This window comes from Cebus imitator, unplaced genomic scaffold (genome assembly GCF_001604975.1).
Source record: "Cebus imitator isolate Cc_AM_T3 unplaced genomic scaffold, Cebus_imitator-1.0 Scaffold188, whole genome shotgun sequence".
In the NCBI taxonomy this organism is placed as follows: domain Eukaryota; kingdom Metazoa; phylum Chordata; class Mammalia; order Primates; family Cebidae; genus Cebus; species Cebus imitator.
In genome coordinates, this window is record NW_016107503.1 from 6,351,042 (window position 1) to 6,365,824 (window position 14,783).

At 45.0% G+C, this 14,783-nt stretch overlaps 1 protein-coding gene and 1 long non-coding RNA gene across 2 annotated transcripts; one reads left to right on the forward strand and one right to left on the reverse strand.

The window, feature by feature from the left end:
* The first annotated feature begins 6 nt into the window (after window positions 1–6).
* LOC108316500 lies at window positions 7–1,282 on the forward strand. Its single transcript, XR_001830357.2, has 2 exons — window positions 7–476; window positions 780–1,282. It is a non-coding gene; the product is annotated as an uncharacterized LOC108316500 (long non-coding RNA).
* A 5,903-nt stretch (window positions 1,283–7,185) lies between these two features.
* Window positions 7,186–8,072, reverse strand: LOC108316503 (histone H2A type 2-A). The gene has a single exon (XM_017546414.2). The coding sequence runs from the start codon at window positions 7,691–7,693 to the stop codon at window positions 7,301–7,303; it is 393 nt and encodes a 130-aa protein (XP_017401903.1). The 5' UTR covers window positions 7,694–8,072; the 3' UTR covers window positions 7,186–7,300.
* Between the last annotated feature and the right edge of the window lie 6,711 nt (window positions 8,073–14,783).

Sequence of the window (14,783 nt, forward strand, 5' to 3'; positions counted from 1 at the left end):
CTATTCGCTCAGGCAAAGTGGGGAAAGCTGCCTTAGATCTTCAGTACAGAGATGCCGGCTCTCACCTGATACGTTCAGGTTTCGTCAATTAACCTTTTTGGCCTTCATTTTCCCCTCTACCTAACCAGCGGGCGGACTACGTGCCTTAGTGTAAGGGTCCATTCATGTTATATGGTGTCTTAAGACACGCACTCAACTCACTTCAAATAAAAGCGTGAGTTTGCAGAACCAGATCTAATTATCAATCTTAGTACAGTTGAAAGACGTGTTTCTGGCAAGTTAGTGCCCAGTGCCTGAAAAGTATCATTTCCTATGTTCAATAAAAAGGCCCCTTAACTTAATCAAGGACCTGTGAGATGACTGTCTCACTTGTGGTATTGCAAGGATATAGATGCAGGAACATTTTAATGTGATCCTTCTATAAAAGTGACTCAACGAAATGATCTCCAAACAACTTCAAGAAACAGGCCATCCAGGTATGTGACTTCTACCTCTTAGGGCCTGCTGTAGTTTAGACTGAGAGGCCTGCAGAAACGTGCCCACCATAAATACAGAAAGCACAATTCAATCTTGACAAGGCAAAAGACAATTACTCTATATCAGCATGGCCTAGCTCACAGAAAGCTGTTCTCTGCAATTCTGCACTACCACCTCTAGGTTGCCCTAATTTGGATTGAAAGGCGGGTTCACATTTCTAATCCCTAAATTTATAGTTTTGCAGCCATCGCATTGCCCGTAAGTTTATTTATTTATTTAATTCATTATTATTTGCATTCTAGGCCTATGATTTTACAGCAAAATTGGTCAGTGTATGTATTTGAGAGAACAAATTCTGTCAGCTCCCAAATGACAAACCAGTAGTTGCTTTATTGGTCTTCAGACGTGGCTGCTCTCATCAGCATCAAACAATTGAGAATGAACCAGGCTTAAAACATGGTACTTGGCAATCGGGTTGCCAGCTAAGCAGCAGATGCGAGACTTGCCCTCCAGGAGCTTAGCATTAGAATGGAGAAGAGAAATAAATGCATAATATGTAGGTGACATAAATCCATACCAGTACACATTTAAGAACAAATGGCAAATCCAAGGGTAAGAGGCCGTACATGTTCAATATGATGAGTAATTTAGACAATCCTATAGGAGCCGAAATGCTACAGATGTCCCTGGCTGCTGGGAAACGAGGGAGAACTTGTCCATGGATGTGGGGGTTTGTGTCCGTCTCTGAATAAAGAGCAGAATGCTTGCTATCCTACTGGCCAGTTATCTACCCATTGTCTGAAAAGTATCATTTTCTGCTTTCAACAAAAAGGCCCGTTATGAGATATAAGCTACATAGTAAAGGGGACAGGGGCAGGGAGGAAGTGGCAAGAATAACATTTGTGAAGCTGTCCAGGTAAGAAATAGAGGTTTTAATGCTCCGGATGTTTCCTTTTTCCCTTTAAAATCTGACCTGTACTTTCCAGCATTGCTATTTTAAATATCACTGTTTTTTTTTTTTTTTTGACCTTTAAAGGCAATGCTGATGAATATATCTGATCCTCACCAAGATCCACTAAAGGAGATAAAATTTTTAGAGAAATAAAAGAAAAAAGGGAGTGGGGTGGAAAACATCCATTATTTGAATTAGTGTAGCCTCTCATCCATCCAACAATGGAAAACACATCCAGTGTTCTCAAAGTGTAGCCTCTCATCTAGCAGTATTGATCACCTGGGATAAAAAATCTTGGGCCCCACTGAATGAGACACTGAGGGATGAGACCGTGTAATTGGTACTTTAAAAAGCCCTCCAGGTGATTCTGATACACATTAAAGTTTGAAAACCACTGATGTAGATAACAGCTCTTCTTTTTTTTTTTTTTTTTTTTTTTTTTTTGAGACAGTCTCACTCTGTCACCCAGGCTGGAGTGCAATGGTGCAATCTTAGCTCACTGCAACCTCCACCTCCTGGGTTCAAGCGATTTTCCAGCCTCACCATCCCAAGTAGCTGGGATTACAGGTGCCACCACTATGCTGGGCTAATTTTTGTAGGTTTAGTAGAGGTGAAGTTTTGTCACGTTGGTCATGCTGGTGTCGAACTCCTGATCTCAGGTGATCCACCCGCCTTAGCCTCCTAAAGTGCTGGGATCACTGCACCCGGCCTCTTTTCTCTCTCTTCTTTTAAACAGTTTTTGTTTTAATGAAAAGGTATTTAGAATCTGAACATATGTTGCCCAGATGTTTCCCAAATGTATAAAATTTGCTTTCTTTAATGGAAAAGAAACCATACATTTGATCCTGATACATTTCTTGTAGCAAAAAACATAGATGGGATAAGGTAAATCAGTCTTTGTTTCTTCAAAGAATTTGGGGCGAACAGAAAAGATGTATGAATGAAAAACATAGCCAGCTTGTTTTACTAAATAGCAGTTTGTACTTCTAATAGTACTTAAGTTTGTAATTAATGGATGTGTTTTCTTTTTCTTCCAAGATTTCTCCAATATCTTGTCCTTTACCATTGCACGTCATTGTATACATCTTCTTTATAGTGACGTTAGTACTCGCCCTTGCTCCCACCATGCCAAGTCCACCACATACTATTATGGTATAGACATGGCTAAATCCTCTATCAGCTGTCAGCCCCTGAACATTGCCAAGTCACAGAAACGCAGCTATGTATGGTTTTACATTAATAAAAGCCCCTTTCTTTGAACCATCTGTAACAGTGAAGGATATAATGCTATTTGTAGCCATCGATAACAGCTAGGCATATAATTTCTATCTTTGATTTGCTCCCAAAATACTTTCCTTCCCATTTCAATCCTTCGGTAGCCCAGGTGCTCTCCATGAGCCAGCTTCTGGCTGCCACCTCCTTCCCTCCCTAGATGGATTCAGGACTTCCACTCAGATATATACAAATGATTATAAAGTCCAGTCTGTGGGTCTACTCTCATTACCACGGTCACAGAGGTACTTGCATGTCCCACTGGCTAATCAGACTTCACCATGGACCGATTTGAAGTCCTTCATCCCTTTACCCGCTCCTTACCTCTCTGACTAGCTCATCTTTTACTACATTCTTATTCTCATTGTAACCTCTTACTCTGTACTTCATACTCTAGCCAGTGATGTACATGTTAGTTCCTTGCTAGAGCCAAAGGAAGTGAACTGAAATTTATGCAGAATGTTACTAGTACACATAAATACATATAAATATATAGATAATTGTCAGGGAAAATGCTCACAAAAATTTAAGAATGATTTATAAGTGTTTATCTTCATTGAACGTTTCTAATAATTTGCTTTTCTTAAAATAAGCGTGAATATAATTTTCCCCAAATGATCAGAAGTTAGGTAGGTAGGTAATCTGAAGTATACAAACCATGAGAAATCCTACCTTTGTCAAAGTTAAATTTTCACATCTTTAGTGTTACTGAGAATTTTATTTTTTCAAGATGGAATCTTGCTGTTGTCACCCAGGCTGGAGTATAATGGTGCCATCTCAGCTGACTGCAACTTCTGCCTCCTGGGTTCAAGTGATTCTCCTGCCTCAGCCTCCCAAGTAGCTGGAATTACAGGTGACCACCACCTAGCTAGCCGAGCCCAGCTAGTTTGTATATTTTTAGTAGAGACCAGGTTTCACTACATTGGCTAGGCTTGTCTCGCACTCCTGACCTCATGTGATCAGCCTGCCTTGGCCTCCCAAAGTGATGGGATTACAGGCATGAGCCACTGTACCTGGCCCATTACTGAACATTCCTGCCTTTGTCACAGGATCATTTTAGGGATCAAATGAAAAGTTCTATGTGAAAAAAAATGAGGCCATGAAGTGATATAGAAACCAAAGGTGATGTATTTATCCCGTTTCCCACTCAATGTAGTTTTCGTGTGTTTTTTTTTCTTTTGAGACCCGGTTTCAGTGTACTTAAGGTGACCAGGTAAGGAAGGGAAGGGGTATTAGGATATGAGAGGGCAGAAGCAAGGAGGGCCCAAAGAGATGAGGGCAAAGAAGAGCAAGGGAAGCTCACAGGGCTGACTCTTGAAGAATGGGAAGACATTCTGGACAGAAACAGAACGTGTGAAGATATTGTATGCTTGGAGATTGCAGATGCCGTATGGGGCTAGAACATTCTTGTTCAGCTGCAAAAACATCTGAAACCTGAGAAGGCTTTGGGAAACATGAGGAACTAGATGTGTGATACTTTGAGTTTTTCTAAATTAGTAACTGCTAATAGAGTAGCAAAAATTAATGGGGTGCTTATTCTGGACCAAATACTGTGCAAGGTCTTTTTTTTTTAAAGACATGGGGTCTCACTGCTGTCACTGAGGCTGAAGTGTGTTAACAGGGTCACAGCTCACCATAGCCTCAGACTCCTGGCCTCTAGCAGTCCTCTTGCCTCAGCCTCCTGAGTCAACGGGATTATAGGCATGAGCCACTGCACATGGCTTGTGCTAGGTACTTTACAGAAATTGTCACTTTTACTATTTCCAATAAAACTATGAGCAAGTTACTGCTACCCCATTTTACAGACGGAATTGCCATGCAAAGGAATGTTAACTTCATCCTGAAGGGAATGGGAAGGTCGTAGAAAAATTTTAAGCATGAAAGTGAGAGGCTCAAAACAACAAAAAGCAAACAAAAACAAAACCCTCATTTTTTTAAAGATAGCTCTCATAGAGTGGAAGCTCAGTGGCAGGGCAGAAAGACCAGCCTGACTATCTAACCTACTAGACCAGAGCTGGTGAGGGCTTCCATTGAGGTATGGTCATGGGAGGATGGAGAAAAGGTGATACAATTGAAAATCAGAAGGTAGATTTAGTAACATTTGGAACTCAGGGGATTTGGACAGAGGATGAGAAGAAAGGACACCTGACCAGTAGAGATGGAGGTAATGAAGGTGTGTTCCATGAAGATGAAGAATGTAGAAAGAAACAAATCAGTTTGGAAAGTGAGATGATGCATGAGTTTCTGGAAATAAGCTGGGTTTGAAGTGCCTAGTATCCATCCAGAGGGACCCATCTGCCAGGCAGAAACATTGGTGTAGCCAGGCACAGTGGCTCACATCTATAATCCCTGCATTTTGGGAGGCCAAGGCCAGAGGATGGCCTGAGCCCAGGACTTGGAGACTAGCCCGGGCAAGTGAGACCTTGTCTCTACAAAAAACAAACAAAAACTAACGGAGTCATGGTAATGTATGCCTGTAGTCCCAGCTACTCAGACGGCTTAGGTGGGAGAATCGCTGAGCCGAGTCCAAAACTGCAGTGAGTTTTGATTGTGTTACTGCATTCCAGATTGATTGAGACCATTTCACACAGAGACACACACACACACACACACTGTATCACCGACACCCGACCGGCAGTCCCAGCGCAGTTCTCCGCACATTTGCTAGCAGAAACCCGGGAAGGCCGAGGTGGGGATTTCCTTCCGTAGTCAGACAGCAGCGCCCAACGGGTGAGGTGGGTTTGGGCGTGAAGCGCGGTCATATAGCACTCCACCTCCGCAAAGGCCAGGTGCTCTTCCTGAGAGTTCCCTGGACTCGGGCCCGAGAAGCCTCTCCTTTCCCCGCTACCCATCCAACGCTGAGTCCGTGTCAAGCGCGGGAAGAGCCGGGCAGCCAAAGCACGACGCCGGCGCCCGGGAAAACGGCCGCAGTCCGGCCAGGATAGCTGACCTAGGTTTGCTAGCAAAGCTCAAGATGGCACCGCAGCCAGGGAAACAGACTGTTTCTTTCTTTGGGAACCTAGCTGGAAAATCTCTCCCCGCCCTTAATGCCGGAGGAGCACGAAGGGCAAGCGGTACAGCCTCTTCCAAGTGCTGCTGTGGGTGGCTCTGAAAAGAGCCTTTTGGATATGATGGAACCTCCGACCCGAGCGCGCACTTAAGCCCGCTCCCCGCGGATGCGGCGGGCCAGCTGGATGTCCTTGGGCATGATGGTCACGCGCTTGGCGTGGATGGCGCACAGGTTCGTGTCTTCGAACAGCCCCACCAGGTAGGCCTCGCTGGCCTCCTGCAGCGCCATCACGGCCGAGCTCTGGAAGCGCAGGTCCGTCTTAAAGTCCTGCGTGATCTCGCGCACCAGCCGCTGGAACGGCAGCTTGCGGATCAGCAGCTCCGTGGACTTTTGGTAGCGCCTGATCTCGCGCAGGGCCACGGTGCCCGGACGGTAGCGGTGCGGCTTCTTCACCCCGCCCGTGGCCGGCGCGCTCTTGCGGGCCGCCTTGGTGGCCAGCTGCTTCCTCGGGGCCTTGCCGCCGGTCGACTTACGGGCAGTCTGCTTAGTACGGGCCATAGCGAACCAAAACACAAACTTAGGCAGCCGCGGGGAGAGAAACAGGCTCCCAGCCCCGCGGCAGCTGCCTTTATAGGCACAGTCTTTTCGCGATTGGGCGGAGCAATAATTGAAAATCCCGCGCTGGCTGTCCATTGGCTGCGACGTCACCCGCCTTCGCGTCACCGGTTGGCTCGGGCGGAGTCCTCCTTAATCCCACCCACCCGCCTGGCTTTCTACTTTCCAGTTGGCCCACAGTTTCGCAAGCGTTCTTCCTCTTGCCTTCGGGGTGAAAGTTTTCCATTGCAGCTTGTTAGATTGTTGCCTGCACGCTCTTCACTTCTTTAGAACGCGCTGCCAGCGATGGCCCCCTTTCTTTCTGCGCCCTGCAGCTCCTGCAGGGAACCTTCTTCTGTTTCCACCACCCGCCCCAAGTCACTATTCGGCGGATGACTTTTCGACTGTCGGGTGCCTTTTGGGTGGGAGAGGTGTCCGTCCCCAGGGCGCAGGATTCCGCCTCCGAGGCCGGTACTCTCCGCTTGGAAAACAAAAATGGAAACCAAGACTAGGTCAGCTCAGTAAAGCCAAGACCCAGCTCGGCCACGATGGCGAGCGCTAGCCACTCAGGGCCCTCCGCATGGGGGTGGGGGCGAGGAGCACGTCCCGCTAATGCTTGAGGAGGTCTAAGTGCCCGGCCGTGGCTCCGCGGAGAACGGGGAAGCGCGCGCTTTGCACACAACTTAAGCGCGGTGGGTAGCGCCCCAGGCGCTGGTATTTGTTACTGTAGTGGACCGCGGCGCCCGGGACGTTTGGTGCCTCCACCTGCGCCGGGAAGCCCTAGGACGGGGGGACGAGATGCAACACGGCACACCCGAGACCCCCGCACGCTCACCCCCAGGTTGGCCGTTTGCTACTGAGAAAGGCTCCATCGAGTACCTAGCCGTCGTTAACAACTCTTTTATTTGAAAACGTGGGTGGCTCTGAAAAGAGCCTTTTGAGTTCACAGATGCCCCTTCGAGACGCGGGCCGGGCTGCGCTTCCGGACGCCAGCCTCACTTGCCCTTTGCCTTGTGGTGACTCTCCGTCTTCTTAGGCAGCAGCACGGCCTGGATGTTGGGCAACACGCCGCCCTGGGCGATGGTGACTTTGCCCAGCAGCTTGTTCAGTTCCTCGTCGTTGCGGATGGCCAGCTGGAGGTGACGGGGGATGATGCGCGTCTTCTTGTTGTCCCGAGCCGCGTTGCCCGCCAGCTCCAGGATCTCGGCGGTCAGGTACTCGAGGACCGCCGCCATGTAGACGGGCGCGCCGGCACCCACCCGCTCTGCGTAGTTGCCCTTGCGGAGCAGGCGGTGCACTCGCCCTACCGGGAACTGCAGGCCGGCGCGGGACGAGCGCGACTTAGCCTTGGCGCGGGCCTTGCCTCCTTGCTTGCCACGACCAGACATGACAGCGACAGCAGCCGACGGTACTCACTGAGAAAAACCTCTTGTCTAGCGACCGGGAAAGTCGCCGAATGTGCCGCCGCCTCACCCTTTTATACACAGAACGGCGATTGTCCATGGAGCACTTTGATTGGCTCAAGCACAGTTTGTGCAAATGGCCAATAGGACAGCTCCGCCAGAATCCACTCATTTACATAATCTCGTCTCCCTGCCGTTGGGCGCCGCGGAAAACTCGCGAAGCGCAACGCAGCGTCTTGGGAGCTTTCATGTGCGCTCAAGGCTCCCTAAGTGCAAGTGCATCGTGGCTTCCGGTGGACCCCGGTCCCGCGGCGCGGCGGTGCTTGCGTCCTTGGGGGGGCTGTGTCGCCAGTGCGTCGGGCCGTGCCTGAGCCTGCAAAGTCCGCCCCGCCTCCCAAGGTCACCAAAGTGCAGAAGAAGGACCGCAAAAAGCGCAAGCGCAGCCGCAGGGAGAGCTGCTCCGTGTGGGTGTACGAGATGCTGAGGCGGGTCCACCCCGACACCAGCATCTCGTCCTTGGCGGTGGGCATCTTGAACTCTTTTCTCAACGACATCTCTGAGCGCATCGCGTCGGAGGCGTCCTTGTCCGGCGCACTACAACCAGCGCTCTACCGTCACATCCCCCGAGATCCAGACCGCCGAGCGCCTACTGCTGCCCGGCCAGCTGGCCAAGCACGGCGTGTCCGAGGGCACCAAGGCGCTCACCGAGTACGCCAGCTCCAAGTGTGTCACTGCCCTGACCTGGCGCTCGCCCGCTCCCTTCGAGTCGCAGGCTGCTTGACTCCAAAGGCTTTAAGCTGCTCTTGTGTTTTCAGTTCCAGTTTATATTTTCGGCTTTTTGTCTGCTTAACTTCCAGACAGGTGTGCCGGGCGAGGTGGCTCACGCCTATAATCCCAGCACTTTGGGAGGCCGAGGCGGGTGGATCACGAGGTCAGGAGATCGAGACCATCCTGGTCAACATGGTGAAGCCTCGTCTCTACTGAAAATACAAAAATTAGCTGGGCATGGTGGCGCGTGCCTTTAGTCCTAGCTACTCGGGAGGCTGAGGCAGGAGAATTGCTTGCACCCAGGAGGCGGAGGTTGCGGTGAGGCCGAGATCGCGCCATTGCACTCCAGCCTGGGTAACGAGCGAAACTCCGTTTAAAAAAAAAAAAAAAAAAAATGCTGACAACTCCATCAAGCCCAGATACCTATTTTCAGATAGGCACTGCTATAAGTAGTATACTTAGAGATTGTTAGTGGTGTATTAGGTGTGCTCGTGCTTGCTTTAGAGGGCTGTTCTCAAAAGTGTCTTTGGCTTCTGTACGTACCTGTCCATATGTGCCCAGCAAATTGTTTCCTGGTAAGAAATACAGTTTAGTTTTGATAAGCTTATGTAAGATCAAATTGTCTATATGAACAAAAGTTTGGGTCTGCTCTTCAGTACTAAAATGAAGGTAGAGGTTAAATGCATTGTATGCTCTGATGTGTACTTTAAAGGGAATAGTTCAAGTTTTATATATGGTATGGAGAAATTTCTTGAGATTTTTATATCGTTTCACAAACACGTGTCTACACCACCATTCATGTGAAAATTCCTTGAGGTAGATGGAAGCTTCATCTTAATACCCAGGAATTAACACCGATAACACTGGTGCCATCTGTGCCTTCTAATTGAAATACCCTAAAATCTACTCAATACCATTAAATGGTGTTTTCCTCATCCGAAGAAGTATCATTCAGAAAAACTTGTCCAGTTTAAGTTCCATACAATGGCAACAAAATACATATGATTTCTGAACCCAGCTCAGGATCCCTGAAAAGCAGAAGGATCACAAGTGTGCAAGAGAGGTCGATTAGGTTTGTTCTCAGCTTTGGGAACACTGGACTTGTAATAACACAGCCTCATTAACCTTAAAAGATTATACTGATTGCTTTGGCGTTTGTAATCGGTAGGCTGGCCACAAAGAAAGCAATTTGGAGGCTGTTGCAGTTCTGTGGGCTGGAGCAGTGATTCTTAAAATCTCATCTCCAGACCAGCAGCATCAGCATTACTTGAGGTTATTAAAAAATTAAAATTCCCAGGTTCTAATTATTTGTGTTAACAAGCTTTCTGGGTGATGATGCATGCTAAAGTGTGAAAAACACTTGATAAATGACATGTTGGAATACAGTGGGGTTAATGGACACAAATGTTGGATTTTATCTTTGAGGTAGAATTGATAGGTGTGGCTGAGGAACAGGATTTAGGTAACGGTGAAAACCCCTAGAGTTTTTGGCTTGACCAACGGTAGATAGTAGTACTCTTAGGATAGAACATTGGGAGAAGATATTCGTTGGGACACGAAAGGGAGATCCAGAGTTCTGATTTCAATTTGAAAAGCTGTTTGCTATTCAAGTGGATATGTGGAGTTGACAGTTTGAGAGCTGCATCTAGAGTTCAGTAAAGACAACACAAGCCTGTGTTCAGGGTCCACCTGTGAATTGTGACTACAGCCAGGGGAATAATGGACATCACCTTAAAGTATTTTTCTAGGCCTTATTACTCATGGGTTTGTCATGAGGTATAACTTAGTAGTTTATAGTTCTGCAATGTATGTTATTGACCAGATAGCACTTATTTTTCTAATTCTGTTTCTGTTATAGTATGCCACATGTGCTTCCCAGAAACATGTTTTACCCACAGTTCTTAGGGTTGGCCTGATGAGTTTATTGTTGTCTCAACCTGATTCTTACTGTGATTTGTTCAGGAATCTACATCAAACTAATTGGCATTTAACATTTCAGGAAGTGAGCTGAGTAACAACTGACTAACTCAGCAGGGGAGTGTATTATGCTATTATCTTTTGGGAAAGAAGCTTGTTTTCAAGAGGCAGCAGCAGAATGGACTGCCTTTGGGTATGATGGTAGGAGTGATTACAGACAACATGCAGAGGCGGGCACAGTGTGGGGAAATCAGGGAACTGAGCCAGTCTTAGAGTTCAGCCAACCCTGGATCTCTGCTGTACCTTTGGACTTCCAGTAGAGCCAATTTGTCTGACATATTTACTTATACCAATTTGAATCTTGAAATATCAAGGAAAGACCTTTCATGAAAGGTCTCAAAGAAACAAATAGGGTCGATTAGGGCAGAATTGCTCCAATTACATATTTGGAACAAATGTCTAACTGGTAAAAACCAATATTTGATGAAGGCTAAAGACTAATATATTACCATCACAGAAAGAATGTCCAGGCTTGTTTTTTAGATGTGAAATTTTATTTAAGAATTTAAAATAAACTGAACCTAAAAATTTTAGTAGCTGTATTAATTTCCTAGGGCTGTCAACGTATCATAAACTGTATGGCATAAAACAACAGAAACATTCTTTCATGCTTTTAGAGGCTAGAAATCTGAAATCAAACTGTTGGTAGGGCCATACTCTCTCCAAACCCACGATGGGAAGATTCTTTCTTGTCTTTTAGTGTCTGGTAGCCCCATTTGTTCTTTGGTTTGTGGCAGCATAACTCTAATCTCTACCTCCGTCTTTTCCATATGTCTCCATGTTTTCTTTTTTTATGAGACGGAGTTTCACTCTTGTTGCCCAGGCTAGAGTGCAATGGTGTGATCTTGGCTCACTGCAAACTCTGCCTTCTGGGTTCAAACTGTTTTCCTGTGTCAGCCTCCCGAGTAGCTGGGATTACAGGCATGTCAGCACGTCCCCCTAATTTTGTATTTTTAGTAGAGATGGGGTTTCATGTTGGTCAGGCTGGTCTTGAATTCCTTGACCTCAGGTGTTCCACCTGCTTTGGTCTCCCAAAGTGCTGTGATTACAGGCATAAGCCACCAACACTCAGCCATCTCTGTTTTTTTTTTATAAGGGTATCAGTCATACTGGATTAGGGCCCACCCTAACGACCTCATTTTAACTTGACTAAATCTGCAAAGACCCTATTCTAAATAAGGCAAAATTCTAAGGAACTAGGGGTTAGACTTCAACATATCTTTCTGGGGAACACAATTCAACCCCTAACAGTAGTCAACAGCTGTGGCAGGCTAAATACGGCCCCCACATATATCCATATCCTAATCCCTAGAACCTGTTAATATTACCTTATATAACCAAGGGAATTTTGCGCATGTGAATCTGAGACTGAGAGATTATGCTGGATTATCCAGGTAGGCTCCAAAAGTCATCACCACAGTCATTATAGGAGAGGCAAAAAAGTCAAGTATGGAAGCAAGTGATACAGAAGCAGAGAGACATTTGAAGATTAATAGGATGCTTGCTTTGAAGATGCAAGTAAAGGGACCATAAGCCAGAAATATCCCTCTAGAGGCTGGAAAAGGCATGGAAATACACCCTCCCTTAAGGCCTCCGGAGGGAGTACACCCTTGATTTCTACCTAGTGAAACTGAGTTTGTACTTCTGACCTCTAAAACTAAGAGTAAGTGACTGTTGTTTTAAAGCCATTGCGTTTGTAGTAATTTGTTGCAGCAGCCACAGGAAACTAATACAATAACTATACAGAATAAAAAAAATGGAGAAATTTGAATATGGATTGCATATTAGTTAATATTACTGAATCAACATTAAACTTGTTGGAGGTAATAATGCTACTGCAGCTATTTAGGAGAATATCCTTATTTTTAAGAGACATGTCACTTTATTTAGGGAGAAGTGCCAACATATTCAGTTTATTTTCAAATGGTTCAGGGGCTGTCTGTGTGTACATGAGAAGACAAAGACAAGACAAATGCAGCAAAATCATAATAATTGGTGAATCTAGGTGAAGGGTCTATGGTTGATCTTTGTACTATTTTTTCCAACTTTTCTGTAGGTTGAAAATTTCAAAATAAAAAATGGGAAATACTTTAAAAATTGTAATCAAAGACAATTATTAGTACAAGAGCTTTCATACATTAATGTATTTTAGTTTTACAATAAAATTAATTTATGTAAATTGATAGAATTTCATTCATTTCACTCCAAGTTATATTTAAAAGCCTTACACATGTTTGATAATAGTATATGTAAACTAGAACTCTGAATGATATCCATTGGTCAGAATACATATTGTGTAGCGGTAATGGTGACTTTTGTGATTGTACAAGTCCAGGGATGCCCCAAATGACACTGACTTACATGTCTGGTTATTCTAAGGTTGAAACTGAAGTTGAATAGGTTTTAGTCAACTACTGAGACCAAAGCTGAGGCAGTCCTGTATACACACACACACACACACACACACACACACACAGATATCGTGATTCTAAATATTTACAGAATGGGTAGACTATCAACAAAAGAATAAGAATCAGACTGATATGACAGCTTATAAACCTAACCCTCTTCTCTTTCTTAAACTCCAGATTCTCATATTTCCAACTTCCTGTTTGATAGTTAACACTTCCATACTTACCAGGAGTCTCAACATTTTGTTCAAAACAAGTACTTTTGGTTTTCTTCCTCCGACTACTCCTCACTCATTTCAGCAAATAGCAGCTGTTTTCAAGTGCTCAGTGTAAAAACCTACAATAAATCCTTGATTTCTCTGTCAGTCAGCCTATACTCAATCAATTTCATTTAAAATATCTCGACTACTACTCAGCATCTCTACTGCTACTACCTGCCTCTCCAGTCAAATTCTTCAAGAGCACTCCATCTCATTTACAAGACAAAAATCTCAGCAATGGCCTGTGAAGCTCCTTAACGGCCTACAAGATCCGGCCCTCAAGCACCTCTCTGATCTCATCTGTAAATCTCTCCGTTGCAGTGTACTTCAGCCAGATTAACCGGCTTGCATATTTCTCACTTTCACCAAACCTGCTCCTGCCGTGGGGCCTTTGTACTTGCCATTTTCTTTTCTGAGAATACTCTGCCTCAAGATATCCTACAACTATCTTACTGTATTCAGCCCTCTGCTCAAGTATTAACTGATCAGACCTGTCAACCCACTCCACTCCATGTTCTGCTTTACTTAACAGCAATGCACATATGGCTCCCTGAATAATATAAATGTATTTGTTCACCTTTTTTACTTATCCACCAATTAAAATGTAGATGTTTACTATTCTGTTTACTGCTGTATTCCCAGTATATTTTATCCCAATGTGCAGTGGTTTTTTTCTTCTCCCTTATTGTGGGAAGTGATGTGCACAAATACACATAATGAAGCCTGAATATGTCACATTGCTTTCATATTTCACTGTAAGTGAATTTTACTAAGAAAGGAAAAGTAGCGATTGATAGGTAATATAATTACATTGAATCACTCTCATAATCAGGTATGTATTGCTTTCCTGCTCTTATTCTCAGTCCCCAAGACCAAATGTTAACTACCTCTCCACCATATGATTATTTGCCCAACATTGTGTAGATGTCTGTTAAAATGAAGTTATATACCTACCTTATAAACTCAACTTTTCCCTATGGTCTTTCTCTCTCACCTCTACCTCCATGCTTTAACTTTTCAGGCTGACGAAATCTGCCTTATCTCTCAGTAGAGCCATGTAAGGGTATCTGTAAAAGCAGGAAAACGTTTCCTGGGAATGAAGCTTTGAAATTTTGTTTCAAGAAAGGTAAATGTAGCACACTGCCGAATAACTAAGAAATCTGTTTTTAACTGGATGGGACAGACAGCAAGTGTGTCATCCTGGAAGATAGCATTTGGGATTTTATGTAGGTACATTAAGAGAAAAAAATGAACAAAAGCAGGCTAAACTAGAACACTGCAGTATGCTTAACAAGTACTTTCTAGTAAGTTTGTGTTATCCCTTTATCTTGGTACTTTAATCTTCTGTTCTCAGTTGATCTTTTTACATTGTATTTTAAATCCTACTAAAAATATAGAGCCCTGAATTAATAAAGGATTAAATGAAACTTTTGTATATCTCACTGCAATTCTGGGGAAAAAAAGAGGGTGGGGGGATTGTCTGGAGTAGTGATTGAAAATTGTGAACAGGTTCTTACCAAGGAATAAGACAACTGCATAACCGGGCCGGGCGCGGTGGCTCACGCCTGTAATCCCAGCACTTTGGGAGGCCGAGGCGGGTGGATCACGAGGTCAAGAGATCGAGACCATCCTGGTCAACATGGTGAAACCCCGTCTCTA

What these genes read in the sequence shown, in the direction of transcription:
- LOC108316503 (XM_017546414.2), bottom strand. Translation starts at nt 7,693, where the DNA reads ATGTCTGGTCGTGGCAAGCAAGGAGGCAAGGCCCGCGCCAAGGCTAAG.